The sequence below is a fragment of the Falco biarmicus genome, chromosome 9 (assembly GCF_023638135.1).
Source record: "Falco biarmicus isolate bFalBia1 chromosome 9, bFalBia1.pri, whole genome shotgun sequence".
Classification (NCBI taxonomy): domain Eukaryota; kingdom Metazoa; phylum Chordata; class Aves; order Falconiformes; family Falconidae; genus Falco; species Falco biarmicus.
Window position 1 is genome coordinate 30,798,262 of NC_079296.1, and position 22,764 is coordinate 30,821,025.

Genomic DNA, 22,764 nt, shown 5'->3' on the forward strand with positions numbered 1-22,764 from the left:
GAGCTGGGCCAATGCAGCCTGCTTTCAAGAACAGGTGATGGTGACAGAATGGAATTGATTTCATTAAAAACAAGAAATTCTGTGAGCTGAGTATGGAAGCCTCAATTGCTATGGATTTATGTTTCAATAGTGCCTATGACTGTCAGATGAGTTTTTTTCCAGTAGCTGCGTACTTGTTACGTCTTTCTTCAAAGCAGATTTTTGTGTCTGTACAATGTGAGCTCATACTGCAACCCCTTTTCCTGCTGGGCCACACACAGAGTTCTTCCCTCTGTCTGGTGCATACTTAAATAAAACTTGCTATAACGTTGCTACCTGCCAAGACCTCCCCTAATTCAGGTGACGCTGACATTGGTCAATGGTTACTAGGTGTCAATGGTCTTTTCATTTTCCTCTCTTTCTCTAGTTCATCTGGTTTCTTTCACTTGTTGGAAATACGAAGGGATGCTCAGGAGCAAGTCTTTCCTGGTTTTGATACTTACTGTCTAGCTGTCACTATACTAAGAGGTGTTATTGACTGCTGGTCTCCCATTGGTAATGGACAATTCAAATTGTTAGTTTTCACCCCACGTGGAGGCAACAATATGACTTAAAGAATGGAAAAATCTAGCAAGTCCCAGCAACGGGCTAGTATCAAAGAGTCCAAGGAATCTGCAGGAAAAGCAGGTAATTCAAAGGGATTTTGCTGCTGTTTCTAACTTTACCAAAAGGATTACACATGTAACAGCAAATGCATACATTGCAAATAATGCTATATAAATATTAATAAAAGATAGAATATAGATAATGGGATTCACACTGATTTAGTAGAAAGGAGAATGTGTAAGCTTGAAGATATAAAGAAATACTTCACAGGTGACCACGCTGGGGGTAGATCTTACAAGAGTGGCCACTATTAATTCTCCAAGCAGCTGTCACGCTCCGGCCGGACCCGAATCTGGCAGCAGGGACATTTCCATAGCGGGGACAGAGGCTCTTCTGGAGCAGCCGCGGGAGAGGCAGGGCTGCGGGGCGCCCACCCGCCGCCGGCTGGAGCCGCTCAGCCTGCCGGCGCTCCTGCTCCGGGCGCGCCCTACAGACGTACCGATCGATCTCTATCTACCTATGTACACACACACGCACATACATAGGGGCTTTCCCGAAGCGCCCCCCGCCCGGGCCGGCCGCGCAGGCGGAGCCGGCGCCCGAGGCCGCCGCGCAGACGGGCTGCGGCCAAGGGGCTCCCCCCCAGCTGCCGCTCGGAGCGGGAGGCGGGAGCGGGGGGCGGAGCGGCTCCCGCCCCGCCGCCGTCGGAGGACTCAGCCGCGGGTGGGAGCGGGCGGTGGGCGCGGGTGGGCGGGGAGCGGCCGCCACCCCCGCCCGCCCCCCTCTCCCCGCGGGCTGGGGGTGATGGCGCCGAGCCCACCCCCCGGCCGCCCGGGGAGCGCCGTGGGCGAGCCCGGCTGTGCCGGGGGAAGTTGAAGGCTGGGCCCCCCGGCGGGCCGCTCCGCCGGCGGCGAGGGGGCGGGCGGCGCCGGGGGCCCGAGGAGGAGCCCGAGCATCCCGGGCGGCGGGGAGAGCTGGCGAGCGGGCGGAGGGGCTTCATGGGCGGCTCACGCCAACATGGTCCTCGCCCTCAACGGCAGTCACCTCTACGGTAACCTCCGGCCCTCGGTCCTGGAGGACCCGCGGGCGCTGAGCGGCGGCAGGATGATCGCCGGCTCCTGGCCCCCGCGCAGCCTGGCCAAGCTTGGCCCGTCGCCCCCTCCGTCGGCGCTGCCCACGGCGAGCCCCCTCCCCGCCAACGACTCCCAGTGCGGGGAGCAGATCCTCAGCTACGGCAACGTGGAGAAAGTTGTCATCGGGGCCGTCCTCTCCCTCATCACCCTGCTGACCATCGCCGGCAACTGCCTGGTGGTCATCTCCGTCTGCTTCGTGAAGAAGCTGCGGCAGCCCTCCAACTATCTCATCGTCTCGCTGGCCCTGGCCGACCTCTCGGTGGCCCTGGCCGTCATGCCCTTCGTCAGCGTGACCGACCTCATCGGCGGCGAGTGGATCTTCGGGCGCCTCTTCTGCAACGTCTTCATCGCCATGGACGTCATGTGCTGCACGGCCTCCATCATGACTCTCTGCGTGATAAGTATCGACAGGTGAGACACGGGGCGGCGCCGGCCCGCCCGTCGCTGCCCGCGCTCCGGGGGCCGGCTCCGCGCCGCTGCCCGCCGCCCCGGGGACCGAGGGTGGCCGCGCCGCTGGGGCCAGTCAGCGGTGCCACCAGGGGTCTCTTTCGCCTCCTCCGGGCCCCTTGGAAACGAGCTGCAGACGAGCTGGAGGCACGGCGGGAGGCGGGAGCCAGCCTTGCAGCCTCTCCTGTTCGAAGGCGCCCGCCGGAGCGGGCGTGCTGCCCCCCGCTAGCCCAGCCCGGGTGCCTGGTCATCCCTCGGGGTAGCTTCCCCGCTGTCGTTAGGTCCAAGTGTCAGAACCAAGCTGGAGCTGGACTCCGTAAGTTTTCTGTGGCTCTGTACAAATCACGGGGCATTTGCAACCGCTTTAAAATTTGCAACGTTACGTCTTTAAACTATTTATACCACAGCTAGATCGGAGCTGATTCTCCCGAAGCTGGTGATAGTGTAACCTCACTGAGTTCAGGGGAGTCTTACCGGATCAGAGAATTACAGCTTATTAGTGTTTTATCATTGCTCTGTGACAATCCCAGAATAGCTCCATTTTAACTAACAGAACCATTTCTGACAAATAACGTTTTCTTTGAAGGAAAAAATTGCTTTCAAGTATTTGCTTTTTAAACATTTTCTTCTGCCTTCTTAAAAACCAAGATGCTCATTGACATTTAGCTTCATCCAAAAGATGCAGACACTGGAGCAATAAGATGTAGACAGACTGTAGAAGAGGATCTTAGGCATTCACTTCTGATGTTAAGGCCATACCTAAGACCTTACATTTGCCCATGTCTAAGCTGTCCTCTGCAGAGGAAAGCTAACAGATCCCTTTATTCCATGCAGGTCCCATTCTAATGTAAGTTGCAGCCTGTAACTTCCCTCTTCCACAGCCTAAATCCCATGCCAAGAATTTCAGCATCTAGAGGGAGACTGTTTTCATTACAACTCAAGACAATTAGCAGAAATCGAAGAATTTCCTAACTAGACTCTAGAAGTAGTTTTTCAAGTCTGATATCAGCAGTCGTCTTGACTATGTACTTCAGAAAGTTTTAGGAAAAAACTCCGTATTAGGTTTCTGCAAAGAAACAGTCTCTCAAAAGAGTTGCCCACAATAACTGGAGATTGTTTCATGCCAAGGAACATCATGGTTTATGTTAGTTTCAAAACTTTAGTTTCTGTATAAGCATGCCCTCCTTCAATGCTCTTTGTGACTTATGTAATAGCTAGCAGTTATCTGAATGCTGCAATGCATCTTGTAGCAATGAGATCCATGTACAGACTTCAAGTACCAAACGGTGGGGTTTTTTTGTTGATGTTGCCTTGAAGCTTGCTGTCTTTTAACTTAATTCCAGTATTGTAAGAAAATATTAATAGTTTCATCTGCTTTCCCAGTGTTTTTCTATCCTATTTTTAAGATAGGTGATTTAATTTTTCCACTCTCTCCACATAAAGTATTTCTACTGATTGTTCTTGATGTCCATCTCTGAACTCTTCACCTCCGTTTCTAATAACCTTTTGAAGACAGGTATAATTAAACCTTCTTACCCAAGTAAGGGTGTGTGTGACTGATTCACACTGTAGCACTGAAGTAGTTCGGTTTTACTCTTTTTCATTTCTTAGCTTAACAATTGAGGTCACTGCTGTATGCTGAGCAGGGGCTTTGGCTGAACTGGTCACAGTGATGATTGCATCTCCAGCTGTTGTCTTTCCATTCTCCCTCCACTCTCCTCCCCCCCCCCCCCCCCCCCCCCGCAAACACCAACAAGAGATATAGCTATATATTTAGAACAGAATATAACCTATTATGAGTGACTCGGTTTCATTAACAATTGCTGGTTTAAACTTGAGTTATTCTCCTCTTGTCCTTGCATTCTTACTTCTATCACTGAATGTTTATTGTACATCATCTCTTCATAATTCATTATACTCTTGTCTACTTGCTACATGAAACCAAAATTCTGTGAATCATGATGTGTTAACCTGTGCCACCCAAATCCTATATACAGTTAAGACAGGTGATATAAATAAAAGGTGACAAGCCAGCAATTCATTAGCAAAATGTCTCTACCACTTGGCAACAAAGAATTGAAAAATCTCCATGATTTGTAATCCTGTTTAGAAATAAATAATCTTATACTGTTGTAACACTGCTCAGTCAGGCCAAAGATTAGCTTGGGATGTTAACTAATCTTTGAATAGTGAATATGTACAAAATACGCAAACCAGGGAGAAATGATTAAAATAAATGTGAATGATGAAATGTTGCCAGTGTAGTATTGATTTTAATGGTGCTATCTTACTGGCAGTTGTTCTTACACTTCCGTACTTAGGAACTTAGCCTTGAATGATCAGTAAGGGAGATTTATCTCTGAAAAAATGAGTACCTCCAGATAGAGTATTGTATGTGGTACAGGAGCCTGCAAATCACAACATGTATAGTGCGTTAGAGGGCCAGACCATTTTCACAAGGACCATTTTTCCATGGGTTTGATGGAAACACTTGCATGTTTTATATTATCTTGGAGGAGGACATCTCTGATGATACAGTACCTATTATCTCAGTGCAAAGAATACAAATACAAGATGAACCAGGAAATCCAGAAGCAGGGAAGAAGTGAATGAAATTCACCGTCCTTCAACTTTGCCACTATCCTTGATGCCATTTAGACAGACTTAAGCCTTGTAGCACAGTTAAGTATCCTGGGGTCACACGTGAGACATTTGTTTAGGGAGAAGGGTTAAGACAGGGCAAAACCCCCCATTTTTGAATAATAATTATTAATTGCATTGCCAGCTGTTTTCATAGGACAGTTTAGGAAGCCTTTGTCGTGATCCAGTAAAGCCTCTCCTGAAGGGAAAGATGCTGTTACAGCCAGTGCAGAGACAGCAAATGGCGTTGGGTATTTTAAGATTTTTGTTGTTAAATCTCTAGGTTCTTCCTGAGGCAGATATGAAAATCTGTTGAAGGTAAACAGCTGAAAGAATGTTACTATTGAATTAAGCTTTTTTTTAAAAAAAGTTTGTTATAACTGTTAGGCAAGGTTTGTAGGGAGATGTAATATCTTTTGTTAAACAAACAAATACAACTGGTAAAAAAAAGAGGCTTTGAGGCCCTTCCAAACGGGATATGTTTGAGTAAAGGATATGAGTAAATTGAAGAGGCTTTTTGATTTGTTTCCCTTGCACAAATATGTGCTACTCAACACATGGCACTGAGAGCCATGAAATGCCAGCAGCTGGCAGGCCTATTGCATGCAGAGATATTTTGCTACACAGCCCTTAGTGGTGGATGTGTTTTTCAGCTGAATTTATGAGTTGGAAAGCTCTGAAAGATGCAGATTAGCATGGAGTCTACAAATGGACTGGTATCATTCTGTTGAAAAAAAGCCATCCTTTTTTCCTAGTCAGATATATGAAGCACTGGTTGTACTGTTTAAGTTGCGTCTACCCTGAAGTTGTATAAATGTTACGACTGTGAAGTAGATGTTAGTATGCTATTATGGGGATCTCTAACTTTGTAAAGGGTGCACAAGAAAGAAGGTAGTTTGAAAAGGTTATTTTATTATCCACAAAGTACTGAATTTGTGGTGATCATGAGTTAATGTCTGTAGTGATACCAAGATTTGGACTATTACGCTTTTCTCCAGATAACATCTTTCCTTTTATTTCACAACCTGAAAACCTCCACATATCTTTATCAGGGTGACCTGAGATAAGCATGTTATTTTTAAAGTATCTCTGCCTTATTTAAGACCCTGTTTTGGAAGAAGACTATGTGCTTACAGGCAGGTCTGTCAGAACGAAAACAGATGTGACAAAGAGGCAAGAGTATTTCTCCCTTTTCAAATTTCAGAAGGATTAAACAGGCAAGACAGCTTGATACCTGAACAATCAATATTACATTCACTATACTCGCCATCCATGATACAAGGGGTATCTCTGGAGAAAGGTAGGCATTACAGAGACTTTGGCAGGATAATTGTGCCGCAGTGAATAGTAGCTTCTTTTAAGAATTTCTTATTAGTGTGTTTGTGGGGTTTTTTTTGTTTAGGTTTTGTTGGGGTTTTTTTTGTCTCTTAAGGCTCTACTTTTTTGGTTCTGAGTTAAATAAATTATACCACATTTAGATTCCTTCACATTTAAGAGTGAGAGAACATTGGGCGTGAATTATGAGGGACGGATGTGAACCACATCTTAGTGGGTGAACGAACATATAAAGGGAATTAATTGAATTTAAACTGGTGGTGTTTGCATGCTGATTCATCATGTTCTTCTGACCCAAGATAGCTACAGAAATCTTGTTTTGGAGAGTATCCACTGGATAACTGCAGAAGTAGCAATTTTTAATTCAATTTAAAAATAGCTCTTTGGCTTAGAAAGTGATAAAGTAACATAACTACTCAAATACAGTTGATGAATTATAACACTTTCGTCACACCCACACAAGTAATGAAACACTTTTGGGGAACTTTTCCAGTCTGTATCTTAGCCAACAATTTGTGAGTATTCCAAACTTCCATTAAATAGATGAGGATTTAGAATTTTATGCAAATGATACCAAAGTTTTTGTTGATCCTGAGATTTTTGTACACAAGGATCAGTTCTTTGTCCATCCTTGTTTTGTATCTTTTTTCATGCTCCAAGTAAGTATGAGTACTTATGCTTGACCTTAGAATATGTCAGCCCCTAAAAGCTCACCCATTTCCAGTGTCCTTGCTGCATACCTCGGAACTGAGGAGGCCTCCAAGTGCCTCACAGGAAAAACTTGGTGCTAAACTTAAATAAAGACTTAAGCACTTTCAATAGAACCCAGGTGTCTAAATTGTGCCTACATCCCAAACTGAAAATGTCACCTGAAAACCCTGTCAGCGATTTCCTAAGCCTAATGACACCTAAGAGCCCTGCGTGGCTTCCCATTCGATGTGGAACTCCTCTGCTTTCAGGCCATGGGTGGAAAAGGCTGCAGTCGTACTGCCAGCTCTGCTCAGTTCCGTCAGAAAATACATGTAGAGTATATATATGTAGAGACAGATATGAAGAAATCCTGTATGTAATGTATTTTGGATCTAGAATAAATATAGGCACCTACCAGCAGTGTCCCCCATGAGGTTTTGGTGAGTATGTGTTTATGCCGGAATAACTGAGGAATTAGGAAAAAACTAAAGGAACTATAGGAAAAGCATGTGATGAAGTTACTGCAATTAAGGTCTACATTGCAGAATAAAGTTTGGGGATTAATATCCCTCCTAACCACCATCACAAGAGCCATTCTTTCCATTGCTCAGCCCAATAAATAACTGTATTCTCTCAGTCTGTACATAACTTGTCTAGCTTATGAAAGATACAGGCAGCATTGATACACTAAAGTGGAAAAAAGTTTTGTTTTTATTCCTTTCCGTGTAGTTTTTCTAATTTAGTCCACTTAAAGAACGTTCCTCAAGTTGTTTGAATCTGCAAATTCGTTTTGCAGAGAAGTTCTTGCTGAACACCTCTGCAATCTCAGTTTTATTATTTACATTGAAAATGTATGCAACAGAAATTTTTTCTCTCAAATCCTGAGATGAAGAAGTTGAATTGGAAGTTGGAAGCATTAAGTAGTAGAAGGCAGTGCAATGTGTATCTCTCACTGAGAGCCACCTCCAAAAGAGTAAATGGGGTGTTTTGCTGTACTAATGATCACACTTTAGGTACCTTTCCGTGGCGTTGTCCGGTATGTTTTCCTACGTCATGCAGGCAGCCTGCAAGAGATGCAGTTACTTACACTGTAACCTGGTCTTGGCCACAAGAATTGTTTTGTTACATCTTTGCAGAGACATTGTGCTTCATGACTAGCCTGCCAGATGCACAATAAGTAAGATAGGAGGTAGCAAATAAAAGATATTTTATCAGAGGGACTATTTAGTGAAGACTTAACAATTCAGAAGTAAAGAGGGTTCTTTTACCACCAAAACGAGTGGTAGTTTTGTCCTTCTGCACTGGGAATAGATGTAAGATCTAAAGTTTGGTAGGTGTGTCTTGTGGCTGCACAGTAAAGGCTGACAAAGTTTGGGAAGCTAGAGGATGTTACAGAAAAAGCGTGTAGATTGATTATTCTATCGCTGTTATATACTGGATGCATTTAAGTAGTGTCACTGAAATGGAGTCATGAAGTATGGAGATGCAAGATAACCTAGAGGTGGCAGTGAAATGGCGACTGCAAATGGTAATGTTCCAAGGTATGCATGAATGGAGAATTATAGTTCAGCCACTATCAGGAGATTTGGAATTACACCCCATTTATGTGAATGCCTTTTCTTGAAATGATGTTGCATTTTCCCCCCACATTTGAAACTATCTTCTGTTTGCCTACCAGGGTTTAACACTGGATGAGTTTTCAGAAATTATTTTGGGGTCTCTAATTCTTGGGGGTTCAACCAGACATTTCAAAGGAAGCCTAATAAACAGAGGTAAGGGAACATTAATTCATATTTTTGCCAAACAGGGCATTCTGGAGACATTTAAGAAGTGACTTTTTTCCTGTCAAGGTCACAAAAATAGTCTCCATAAAGTAAGGTTGGATTTGCCTCAAAATTCACAGGAAAAATACAATTCTAGAAACACTCCTCTTAGGTTTTGAAGGGAGCTTTCAGAAATATCTCCTAATATAAATCACAAAAATGCAAATACCTATACTGGCATGATGGTGTAGTACAACCTGTGTACACTGGTATCAAACTATATTTTCCTCGAGTGTTCTTCTTGAACTGAATGAGTATCATAGAACAAAAACATCAAAGCATTTGTAGTCGTTATACTGTGTTTGAAGCAAGTTTACTCTATCACTGGCAGCATGCTCTCACAGCCTTCTACAGGAACAGAAATTAATCAAGGAATGTTCTTTGACTTTTCTAGAATAATTTTCTCTGAAATTTATTTATAAAAATCCCTGTAAATTATATAAAGAGAGTATCTTATTACTTTGAAAGAAATCCAGTATTTGTTGAATTTGAAATATTTTATTGGAAACATTTGTGGCAACTTTTGAAACAGGACATCCCATTTAATCTGCAGTTGATACTGTACATATGGTGCTGTCTTTCAGCTACAAACACCTATTTTTTTTCTCTCTCAGTATATCATACAAAGATCTGGTCCTTCCTCTGTGGACTAGGAAATCTGCAGACAGAGCTGGCCATTGCAGGTTTTGCATGAACATTAAAGAGCTTGAGGAATAGTTGAGCCTGCCAAGCTGCAGCTGTCATACAAGCAAGACTGGGGAGCAAAATTACAAGTTCTGCTATCTGAGTGTACAAAGCACAAGCATCATAAAGCAATGCTCACTGCAGCTTTGTCCTAGTGGTCACTACTATTTGTAAGGTGAGGATAACTTCTTCCAACTGGAAAGCTTGCAAGTTTTAGTTTTTCATGTTATACTGCATGGCCAACTATTTCTAAAGGACTGATTCATAGTATATCTATTCCTATGTATACTGAAGATAGAAAAAACAGATTAAAAGTTTTGAGGAAACTCTTACTACGAAGGTGAAGTTTTCCTTTCCGCAAGACCCCAGTAATTAAATATGTCATAGGGAAAATTTGTTTCTATTCTGTTTGAATTAACATAACAAAATGAAAGAGCACAGCAGCTTTGATTTTCTTCTTTTACCTTGCTTTTTACTCAGGAGGCTTTATATAGATAGAGCATCTAGATTATTTGATACATATGGGTGGTTCTGTACATATTAGTATGTATGCAAATCAGGTAGTGACTCACCTCTAACTGTAAACAAGCTTTTTGTGTAATGTACAGACAAGAATGAAATTTTTAATAATGCCAGCTGTTCTAATAACATGCAGAACTGAGATATGCAGGGAGATCAAGCCAGTAGTCAGTATATTTCTGTCTTTATCTGGCCTCTGCTATGAAACTGTGAGTTAGCACAAGAGACCTCTGAGAGGGGTTAACGTCGTCGTGGACAGCTATTTCACTGCAAAATGGTCATGATTGTTTAAAAAAAAAACACCCAAAGCATAAAAACAAGGAGAGATATTACAAAAATAACGTTTTTTAAAGTAAGGAGAAACCAGGGTGGAGTCTATTTTTAGAGGTACATTGTGTCTTGATGAAAAAGCTGGCAGCAAAGTTTTTTCCTGAGATATATCAAGGAAATGGGTGGGGTTTTGGTACTGTCAAAAACTTGAAACCAAGCTTTTTAGCTGAAGAAGAGTAAGTTAAAAATATAACCACAAGGAAAGTTGATTATCCATTTTTGTTTACAGTTTTCTATGTTCCTGTAAGGAAATTGTGAGAAGTGGAGGTAGAGCCATATGAAAGGAAACACTTTTCTGATGTTGGGAGCTATTTGTTCTCCAGGGTATAGCAGGTTGAGGGGCAAGCAGCAGCTTGCCACATATTAATGGTGGTGGAAAAACTGCTCAGGGACAAAAGGAGACTGGGCAGAGTTTGTTGTATCTCAGAAATTCACTGAGTTGGGTAAAATCAGAACTGGAAGCAAAGGCTTGACTGCAAGGGCACCATTTTGTGGGAGAATTGTGTACAAACTGTTTTACTTCTAACTCACTATGTGATGAATTTTCTGTATTTAAACATATCAAATTTCTAGTTTTCATTTAAATAAACTTACTTTTTTGAGTTGAAAACTTTTTAGTCTTGGGGGAGAGCTTGTTATTAGAGGTCTAGGCAGACAGATCATGAGATCTCCCAGTAACCTGACCTGCAGCTGTGTCACCTTCACTCCCACTGAAGATTACTGATCGCTAACCTTGCTGGCATTGGAATCATCATCACTCATCAGCTGTACAAATACCTGCAATCAGAAATATGGTCTATTGCTGCTGCAAGTTAAATTGAGCCACAGATACAGAGCTTTCTTTAAGTACGTTATTTATAAACAGCTCACTTTTTATGAGAGATGTGTTAAGAGACTAGGGACAATGTATTTCAACATATGGTTTGCAGATCTCCAGAGAGGAACATAAAAGGTAACTGCAAGAAACCCAAGTCTGTTGTCAGTAGCATGTATTTACTGGTTAGAGAACTGTTCCCATACTAGAAAATGTAGGAATTTTTGAAACAAAGTAAAGAATAATGGCCTAGAAGAGTTACTCTGGTAACAGGTATTTAGAAATTGGCAATAGGCATAAAATTTAGAAGGTGGAAATGGAAAGCATGAGCTCAGATAATAGAAGTATATGCTGTTATCTAAACTTGCTGTAGAATTTGCAACATAACTGTCATAATGAATACAAACCATGAAAACCTGTTGTGATTGTCATGAAATATTTCAGATACACAGTACCATCTGCCAGTATAATATTTTGTAAGCAGTTCTCTATGCGGGTTGTTAAATTTTGTTTATTTGCTGTAGAAGTCAAGGTTTAACAAACAGTTGAAATACTAAATCCCTGAACAAAGTGTGTTGTCTGGCCACAAATTACTTGGAAATATTTATACCCATGACCCAAAACAGCTGCTGACAAGGTGCAAAGCTTTTCTTTAAGAATCTAATAAGATGTTTTGATGATAAGTCTTTAGAGCTAAAGCTGTGCTATTTTTAATTTTTGCATTGTTATGTACTGAAGTTTCCCTTTTACCTGAAGAGTCTGCATTTGGAGACCGCTTAGCACAAGCAGTTTTAGCTACAATACTGATTGTAGTCTCTCAAGAGTGTATTGTCCCATATTAAAAAGCTATTTTTGCTAAATGAGTTTGGTCATTAGCAGAACACAATCTGCATTTTTTTCAAAAAAATAACTGAAATTAAAATAGCACAGTGGATGGACTGCCTGTGAATTAAACAACACAAGAAGGAGCTTAACATTTCCAAAGCCTGTTACTTAACACAAAGCTTCTGCACCACTGCCTAAGCACTGAAGGGGGGCATCTTATCAAATATCCCAAAGACCTGCAGTTTGCAGTGAGCTCCCTGAAATGTCCATAGGCCACCTCTGGTGATTCATCCCACACTGACGCCAAAGTTCTGCTCCTAAATTCAAGTGCATCTTTGAAGTTGTCAGCCTGGCAATGAGAACTGATATTATTGGAAGCTGTAGGAACAGCAATAAACCTTAGGTATTTTAGTCTTTATCCACACAAAGTTGATGCCACTACATCTCAGAAAAAAAACCTTAGAGTTGCCAACTTGCTGCTGGGAAGAGCAACGGAAAGACATACTCACCGAGAGACAAGAAGAAGGGCCTCCTTCTGCTGATCCCACTTCATTGCTTTCATGTGTGGTGTAGCACCTGTGAAATGAACAGAGAAGAGGGGCCTCGCATCCTTGATAATGTCCAAATCCCACTATCTTTAAAGACTTTGGAGGAGGAGATGGTTTATCACCAGCTGTATCTATTTCTGTTTTAGCATAAAGGTATAACTCTAAATTCTGATGAACATAAAAAGGCATTGTAAAAGAATTGTGATACACACGCTGAGGTGGGAAAATGGTCATTTGTGGATAACCAGTAGTGGAATCTGGCCTCCAACTTTGCCATTCTGTACAGAAAGTCCAGGGGAAGAAGGCAAGAAACTCCTTTCTTGACAGGAGAAAGGCACAAGGTTCATTCTGTAGATTGGATGTACTATGTTTTCATGCCTGTGAAGTTGGTGGTAGCAATTTGTGTTGTGTTGAAAGTTGTCCTGTATTTTAAAAATATTTAGTGTTTTGGATTTTGCATTATTTTAAAAATGAGGAAAATTATAACATATTTTGCTGAAGGAAAAGAATATACTGTAGTGGAAACTTGTCATGGGCAGGCTCTTATTCAAGAAGACAAAGAGGACACATTATCCTGGCTAATCTTTTTTTGGGTTTCTTGTCTAGCGATCTCTAAGCTTTCTTGGAGCTGCCTTTGCAAAAGTAGACCCGTTGACACCTGAAATGGGGAATATAGACTTCTGGATTTGGATTAAATTTTACTGAAGCAGCAAGCTGGAAAAAAACAGCTATGTGGAACCGCAGCCTGGCAAGTCTGAGCAAGACCCCGGAGACTCAGAATTCATTACAGTGGAGGACTGGTTAGCTAGAAAGAAGTAGTGTCCATTTGGCCATTAAATTATTCATTCCCAAACCTGCTGGTAAAAATGAACAAATATTATGACAAATGAACTATTAAATACTGTGGTTGTAAAGGGCTGAACATAACAGTTTCACCCACTGCAATTTGGGTTTTACTGCAGTTATTTTTCATCACTTGATGTTTCCCCCCTTCAACATTCTCCTTCATTAAAGGGCACCTGGAGCTGTGTTTTTAAGGATTGTGAGTGATTGAAAGGGGAAGAAATACTTGTAAAGTGACACTAAATTCCTACATTTTTTTTATTTCCAGTTTATGGAGGAGAGGCTTGATCTTGACCAATTTATTTATTGAAAGTAAATTCCAAAATATCACTGAATGAGACAACAGGACGTTCTTTGAGTATAGCCTGTATGGCAGCGATGGGATCCAACTGTATAGAAGAGGCAAGAGAATCTTTGGCAGCAGGCTGGCCAACCTGGTGGGGCAGGCTTTACACTGAAGGACTCAGGGAGAGGAGTCCAAGGTGGCAATGCTCATGCCATTGCATCTGACTGGGAAATAAACCAGGCCAACCGGGGCAGCAATGTATGTTCCCTTGCTGCCTCCCAAGATGGGTACCAGAAAGCCGGCCACCTCAAGGGTGTGCGTGGCCATGGTGGATCCTTTTGCAGCCCTCCTGGGAAACCTGTGTGCTCAATTACCTCTCTGAAATGCCTGTACACCCACACGGGGAATAAACAGGAAGAGTTGGAGAACCGTGTGTGGTGGCAGGGTCATGATCTCATTACAGTTACAGAGACATGGTGGGGTAGCCCACATCACTGGAATGTTGTCATGGGTGGCTACAAAATTTTTAGGAAAGACAGGCCAGCAAGGAGAGGTGGTGGAGTTGCTTTTTATGGGAGGGAGCAACTAGAACATATTGAGCTCTCCCCAAGGATGAATGCAGAATAAATCGAGAGCTTGTGGGTAAAGATTAAGGGACAGGCCAACATGGGGGAAGTAGCCTCATGGTCACAGGTCCTGGTTCTCATGGGAGATTCAACCTCCCTGATATCTTCTGGAAAGATAACATAGCTAGGCTCACACAGTCCTGGAGGTTCCTGCAGAGCACTGATGATAACATTTTGATGCAGGTAGTGGAGGAGCCAACAAGATAGTGAGGTGTGCTACTGGACTTTGTACTTTACAAAGAAGGACTGGTTGGGGATGTGAAGGTTGGGGACAGTCTTGGCTGCAGTAACCATGACATGGTGCAGTTCAGGATCCTGTGTGGAGGAAGCAGGGCAATAAGTAGGATTGCAACCCTAAACTTCAGAAGAGCTAACTGGCTTCTTCAAGGACCTACTTGGAGGAATCCCATGGGTTAGGGCTCCAGAAATTCGGAGGGTCCAAGAGAGCTGGCTAATATTCAAGCATCGCTTCCTCCAAGATCAATATAGGTGCATCCCTATGAGTAAGAGATCAAGCAAAGGGGTTATTTCCTGGTGATGTCCTCTTTTGATGTTTCAGAACAAGCTGGTTCAGTTCATTTGATTGTATGTGAAAAGCAGGGTCCAGTGTGCCATTGTGTTCAGGAAACCAGTCCGTTCAGGAAAAAAACCTTTGGATTTTTCTTTTATAGAATTCAAAATGAAGGCCAGTTCTAAAGCTTTCCTGAAACACAGCACGGCTCTTTTCATTCTTCACACAGCACTGCTAGATACCTGCTACCATGTGACTTGGAGCAGAGGTAGCTTATTCTTCTAGTGCTTTGACTAGAGTTGTGCTTAGTTGCTCGTGCTCAGGGAATTTATCACAAACTCCCTACCTCGTGTTTTGGATGGTTTGCTGGTTTGTCGGGTTTGTTTGTTTGTTTTCTTTTTTTCTATTGACTCAGCCTTCCAAAAAAAATCTGCTTTGTTTGCTGCTATTCTCAAGTAAAGCATCACTGATCTAAGTTAGCCAGAAAATATTGGTGTTTGTGGAGATACAGTGTCCTTTTTCATCTCAGACTTTTTTATGAAACAGTATTACTTAGATGCTTTAGCAGCTTCAGTACCTCAGTTACAATTCCAACGTTGCCATTTCTCACTTTTATTCTGTTAGTAGGTTTTCTTCATGCTTCCAGACTTATTTGCATTGAGAGTTCCTTTGTGAGAGGATTACATTAGTGAAAAGTGTATTTTACGCTGAACTACAATGACAATGTTTAAAAAATATTTTTTGGGAAACGAGGAACATTAAAACTCACAGTGCCCATTTTCTAGGAACAGTAGGTACTCTGGCTGACATTTCCATGGGTAATATTATAGAGAAACCCAGACTCTATACAGACTTCATATATGATGCTTTACACATCCCAAAGTTTTAGAAATAAGACTTCTAATTAAAACTGCTTTAGACTTAGATTTTCCTGTGTATTTAGCGCAGTTCATTGATATACCGTGGGTTTTTTTCTGAAGCACTTAAGCAAAAATGGAAAACCTGAGGTAAACATTTACAATTTTTACATATCCAATCCAGCAGAACATAACAAAATCTTTGTGTGGTTTTTGACAAATTCAGATCTACCCTCAGGCCAGTACAGCTATAGACAAAGCCAAAACTGTCCAGGTAGATTAGTTCTGTATTGAGATTCACCTGTAATGACTATATAGGTGTTCCTTAGGGTTCTTGCAAAATTACTGTCAGAGAAGCAAAGAGGATTTGGACCAAGTCCTTCCAGTATTTTTCCTGTCTCCAGAGAGAGGAAGAGAAAGAAGGGGGAGGAGGAAAGAAGTATTCTAGAGAGGTTGTTTTTTAAGTGCTTTGTCGAGATACTACATTTAAATCCTCTGTATTCAAGGAAGGAAGAGAGGGGACATGAATATCAGCACATTTAAATAGCTATTCCCTGAAGATACTTTGTTTTAATACAGTGGTATTACCAGTTCAATGGGCTGTGATTTTTCATTTCATTCACTTATACTTTAAAAGTTTCTGGAATGCTTCATTTAATTATACTAAAGACATCAGTCATGATTTTCTAGTTAAAGTTGTGGGAGGCTTTCATTTTGAAACACCATTATAACTTTCAAAATAATTCCTTTTAAGCTGATGTTTAGTGTCAATCCAAGCGTGACTCATATAGTAAAGTTGGAGAAAATCACCTTAGCCATTTCTACTTTATGGAAGCCTGAGGAGGGTTTTCTTTTTAAAAAAGACAGTTTTTCACAGCTCCGCAATCGAGCCATCACACGTTTCAGTTGAAGGTTAGCTTACCTCAAGCAACACAGAAAAACCTGGTAATGCAACAGAAGCACCACCCTTGCCTTGTGATGGCCCAGTGGTCGGGATCTACAGGCTTACGTTGTGGTTTCGGGGAGGCCACTTAAGCTGCATCTAAAGTGACAGCCTGGTACACTCAGGATATTCAGGTACCCTGATCGCCCAGAGCAGAGCTCCCTGCAGCCTCCTCTGCCTTTGGGCTTTCTCCTGTGAAAAGCCGGGGGCACAGGAGGCCTGGCTCTCGTGTGGTGCCAGGGAACAGCCACAGCACCCAGCTGGGCGCCGCCACCTGGGAGTCCTGCCTTTCTGTGTTGTTGCACTGGACATTCCTGTACTGTTTTGGCAACTTGCTTCCCCTGAGAACCATCCAAAGGCCTGGTGTCCTATCCCCAAGTCTGGGTCTCCACCACCTGTCCTGAGAAACTCTCCAGGCTGCCTCAAGCTGTACCCACAGGGGCCTCCCATGCCCATCTGGCACTTCAGTGCCCTCGCTGGAGATCCTCCTAGAGGTTGCTTTGGTGCTGGGATCCACCTTGCTGCCAGACGCAAAGAGTCATCTGGTGCGTGTATGTGTGTGCCTGCACACACAAGGGAGGAGGAGGGGGTAGGCTGATGCCTTGGCCAAAGTCGAGACACAGATCCCATCAGCCTACATATCAGCATGCCTCCGCTCACCTAAGGGATGTTTGTGCTGGTGTCTGGCAGAGTACAAAACTGAGGCACATTGCAACTTTTTATTACAGCCTGCTTGAATACTTACACAGAACAGGATGGTCCCAGGACTCAGGCATGTCTGGTGGTTGTCTCCTGGCACGTCTCTTCTGGCCTGGCTGAAGGTAACAGGCTGGCCTGGAATCATGAGTGCTTGTCTTTGCCACAGGAAAACACCAGTCAGGATAGGGGAGGGCGAGAGATCTGAGCTCTGTTAACAAGTTGTGAGTTTGAGTCTGGAGGCGTTAAGAGGTGTGTGTGAAAATATGTTAAAGGTACTGCAGACTCTAACAAAAGCTTGAAATCTTCATTGGCTTTGACAATAACCCCTGGGCGTGAGGAACGAGAGGAGTAAGATGGGGGAATCTGAAAGAGGAAAATGAGGATTTTCCAGTTCCCAATCTGCAAAACTTATTATTTTCCATTCCTTTGTTTTCTTTTGTCAAAGTCTGAAAAACAGAGGAACTGCCTCTGTTTAACACAGTAGGGATTTCATCTCAGCTGCTGCTTCAAGAAATCACATCTTTACCTAAAGTAACTCTTCCCTACAGGAAAGGCAAAGCAGCAAATAAACCTTTTCCTATCAGCAAATATCAACTCTATGGAGTGCTTCTGCCTATCAGCTGGGCAAGTTGCATTATCCTGATGACATCCAACTCTCACGTTTTTTCTATACTGGCTAGCCTGTAGATCAAGTTAAGTACAGGAACTTGACCCTTATCTTCAGTTGTATAGGTGGCTCAGGCCAATGAGCAAATGAATCATCTAAGGCTTTAGATCCTCTAAACGTGTAGGCATTCAGCAAAAGATCATGGTTAGTGCCTGTTATCTGACAGACCGTAATTGCCAGAAGAATGGTGAGGTTTATTGTGCAGGAGGTAGAAATGCTTGGGAGTAAGGATCAGAACATGAGATGAGCTCCTCAGGAACTAAGGACATCGTAAAGATGACTTCCAGTGCTGAAGCATTCTTCCCCAATTTCTTTGTTACAAACAAGAAAAAATAGAGCTATGTCATTTCTCCTCCAGTGCCTTACCAGCATCCAGTGGTCCAGTCCTGCATCCAATCCATTTACTTGCCGTTTTAGATTCCCTAGACTGATCAAAGGACAAACCTAGGTAATTCCCTGTACACCTCTGTCTTTTTTTCCCTCTCTTGAGTCCCACGTAACACTATTAAGCAACATATCAAGTCAAGCCTCATCCCTCCTCAGTAGCTTTTGAACTATATATGCATTCATGTTCAAGGTCTCCTCTGCTGCTACTCAAGCTCACTGCCAGCAACGCCTCCCTCCAGTCACAGCAAATCATATACTTGTCATCCTCAGAATCATTTTCCCTTTTCAGATTCAACCAGTTCTTTGCTACCATACAAAAGACCATATGAAATAAAACCTCTTCCCTAGCTTTCTTCCAACCTGAACTTTTTTGCTGCACACCCAGTCTCAAGTGAACATTGCAACACAAGACAGAAATAAATGAGAATGTGATTTCTCTTTCTTTTCTAGAATAAAGCTTTTCCTATCTTAGTCTTCTAAGATAGTATCAGAAGGCTGAAATACCTTCTTTGCCCCCTCAAAAAAGGGGCCAAGCATCTTCTAATAACTTTACAAATGAGATACTGCATCATCCACATAAAGACAAAGAAATAGTCACAGAAGACAGATATCAGTCCATATGTAATTAGATACTCATTTAAAAAAATTGACATGGTGCAAATACACCACATTTGTTGCTATGAGTCCAAAATATTTTAGAATAATAAGATGACAATGTGGAGTAAACTGCAATGTGAATTTTAAACAAAATAGTGTTTAAACAAAAAAGTGACATGAATCACTTTATTGAGTATAGCAACAAACAGCCATTTCTGAAGTCTTGCTTTTCCTTTCTCTCCTTGATCAATAAAATGATTTAACAACTAGTGTAAATTATACCACAGGGTACAAAGCTGTAACAGGGAGCTGTACGAAGGCCTGGCCTTCTGCACTTGTGAAGCAGTTTTTGTGTATACTATGATGAATGCCATGAAGAATTTTTCAGTGAAGTGAGACATTGCTTAAAAAACCTGAGAAGCCCTTCTCTAGGGAATGTTCCTGAAATGTTAGTAATATGCATTGTGAATAGTACTTTATTCTATGTTTTAATTAATATAATTTTTTACTTCTGAAAAGAAAGAAAAATTTTACTTTTTGGACCCTCTTCTCACTTCTTTTTCCACAAAAAACTTAGATCAATATAAAATAAAGGGAACTTGCAAATCTAGGAGGGGGGATGAAAGGGCAGAAGTGGGTAGTGTGTCCCTTTACATTTTCTTTTAGAAAAGCATGACATTATTTTTTTAATTTTCCCTCAACCTTGGATTCTGTTGAACAGTGTAAAGAAAAATGGATTCTTCCTATGTGTGACTTGGCCAGATTTAGAGAGCTTTTGAAGTGTTACAGATTATCTATCAAGAAGTGGGGTGAAAAGCACTTTTGAGCTCTGTATATAATTAATCCTACTGCACTCAGTAAGCAAACCACACTTATATACAGGAAACTAGAGATGATGAGAACCACAAAGTTGGAGATCAAACATTTTGAAAAAAATTAAAAATACGAAGTCTTCTATTTCAGCATGCAACTTCATTCTAAATATTTTTTTGCCAAAACCTTTTCAGTTTTCAAATGCATCTAGAGTCCAAGAGGCTGGTGAAGGATGGAATGGACCGAGATCCATTTTACTTCTTATGTCTCTTACCTTTATGTCACTGGTGAAGATAGAAGAAAGGAAAATATACATATACAGTTTTCTTCAAAGTCAGTTAGGAGTGCTTAGTGTATATAAATAAAAAGTATTTTTATTTGGGTAATTGCAAAATATTGGCTGGGAAATACATAGTATCTAAAATTCAGAGTGTTGCAAGATAAACATCAGCAGCTACATGTTGGGACCTTTTCTTCCAAACAGCATATTATTTGCAGTGGAAAATCTAAAGCTACAGAACTGTTTTGTCAGGAAGCTAAGAACAAGGCAGTGACTGGTGACAAATGCTTCGACAGTCACACAGGGGGAGAATGAAAGGCAAAGAGTGAAGACAAGGTCTGAAAGGAAAGAGGAATATGATTCCAGAAATTATGACTTAAGATGATAGAAGTTGGATGGAAAGACATTACACATCTGTTTCTGGCAATACAGTGGTTACGTATTTCTTAAAATAAGAGCAGAATATATCCCCCCCATCTATGGGATGGATGGCTTGGATCAGTACGCAAAAAAAAAGAGGGGAAAACACAGAGCTAAGAGAGAAATAGAAATAAGGCAGGGCAAGAAAGTGAAGTAGGAATGGAATGAGTGAAATGAAAGAATAAAAAGGAGGTAAAATAAACAAAAAAGATAAAGTTATGCAATATGAGAGAAAGAAAGTACAGAGAAACTGAAAGAAATGTAAGAGAGGATAACAATCTACCATGCAAATTACATTCCTTTAGAACGAACAGATATTTAATTTTGATTGACTTAATCCTCCCCCACCACCAGGAAAGACTACAGTTCTTGAGTTCCATCAAAAATAAACCCCTAGAATGATTTTTGAGAAAAAGAAAAATCAAGTCAGAACATTTACTATGTACAATAAAAGTATAGTACTGTATTCTATATGTACCCACTGTAACAGTGGGAATGAATGTCTTCCTTTCGTGAAGAAAATTTAAGGAAATATGTTTAATTGAGAGCAAGAAGGGTAATAATGGATAGTGTTGACCTTGTGGAAAGCAAAAGAAATATTTCCTTCTCATTCTTCTAAGTATCAAAATTAAAGTATGACTGTTTCAATAATAAGAATAATGCTGAAATTGTATGAGATGTGAAGCATAAACATCTAAAAAAATAGATACCAAAACATTAATATTTTTCACATTACTGCATTCGCCATCAACTGAGAAGGACAAAGTAGAGTTTTAACCATTTTTAGCAAATGCAATTAAGGTGTGAAAGGTGATCTGAACTATGTTCAAAATCATTACATAGAAAAGATGCAACATTTAACTAGATGGAGCACAGAACTAGTTAAGTCTTTTTTTCTCCACTGAGTGAATAATGGTTTGATTTTTTTAGTTCTGCTGTCCTGCTCTAACATTGCACAATATTTAATGTTTAGGTTTTAAAGCCATCTAATTTATATTCTGAAAGCTGTCACATATGGAATGAAAGCACTAACTTTGTTCAGTTCTGGGAAGGAGAAAAGTGTTTCACTGCCTCTGAAATATCTTCCCAGACATTAAATGGCAGATATCACGATGTGGTTATCAAGCCAGTCTGTATTGCAGAAAGACAGCTAACAATACTATCATACAGTAATTAACAAGGTTACTTTTCACACCATAGTCATGCACTGTAATGCTCGTGTCTCAGCATTTAAGTATTTTTGTGTTTCTATCCCTTTACTTCCTTCTCAGTTACTTAAATATGTGATGGGAATAGTATTTCCATGATCATTTTGTATACCTTGGTCTATTTAAAAGCAGGTCTGTGGAACAGAGATCTCTTGCATAGTGTAAATACAGTATCTTTGAAAAGGAAAGAACAGCTTCTGTTAGGTAGTTTGATGTAGCCATAACAGAAATAATAGTTTTGATCATTGCTTCAACTTGTTATATTTATGTTTAGTTTACTTCTTAATGTATCAAAGTATAAGAAAACAATCTAGATTGATCACTATACTAGGGAGAATATTTCTGAACGCTGGATAGCTTTTAGGAATGGCATTGTGCTCCTATTCTTGTGAAGTATCTCTTAAAGTTGCACTGAATTAAACAGAAAAATTATGAAAGATCATAAAAGAATTTTAGCGACTGAAGGAAAACCAGTAGATAAGCATTGTTCTTCAGAACAAGTTATTATTGCAGGTGAATCATTAGACAGGATTATATAGCTGTGGGCTGGCAAAGAAACTAGTACAAGGAGACAGGTATTGAAGCCAGAAAGCTGCTGTACTAGAAAAAGAGCACAAAAGCAAAGTGGTAAGCATTTTTGTGTCTTTGAAATACATCGATTTTATGATTCTTTTAAAATACAAAACCGGGAAGAACTGAAAGAACCTCAGGTTAAGCACAACTCCTACTCAAATCGTAAGTGGTAACAATGATATGTCAAGATTCCTGGTAGAAATAGCTATAATACACATTTATATAATTCCAGTACAACGTTTCTAGCTCTATTCCATAGCAATACATCTGCTTCATAAAAGCCAAGTCAGACGGTGCTAATCTGATTCTGGAACAATCGTCTGTTAGATCAGGTCAGTGAATTCCGAGAAATGAACGTGGACTAATTAGAATGGAATTCTATCTGCCTATAAAGTACATGGAGACCAGAGACAAAGGAATTACATGTGTGTGTGCTTCAAAAGTGGCATAAGTGATGCTGGTGTCATGGTGCATTCAATTGATTATTGCGTTGGGCAGGAGGCTTCAAAACAGTTTTAATGCTTTTAGCTGTTAGGTTTTCTATTACTCTGTGACTTTGCTCACAGTGAGAATTCCTTTTGCTTTTTTTTCTTTATCTTTTAGCCATATAACAGAGGTAATAAAGAAAGATTTTGGACACAGGATCCCAAATTGGACCATGCTATTACTATTTTCTTTCTA

The 22,764-nt window shown here is 41.1% G+C and overlaps 1 protein-coding gene across 1 annotated transcript in view; it reads left to right on the forward strand.

Annotated features, from left to right (window-relative positions):
- The first annotated feature begins 1,282 nt into the window (after window positions 1-1,282).
- The window catches only part of HTR7 (5-hydroxytryptamine receptor 7), a 39,500-nt gene continuing 18,018 nt past the window's right edge, over window positions 1,283-22,764 (forward strand). Inside the window, exon 1 of the mRNA XM_056353095.1 lies at window positions 1,283-2,129. Within this exon, the coding sequence (XP_056209070.1) occupies window positions 1,603-2,129 (527 nt within the window). The 5' untranslated portion in view covers window positions 1,283-1,602. The remainder of the gene's footprint in view (window positions 2,130-22,764) is intronic.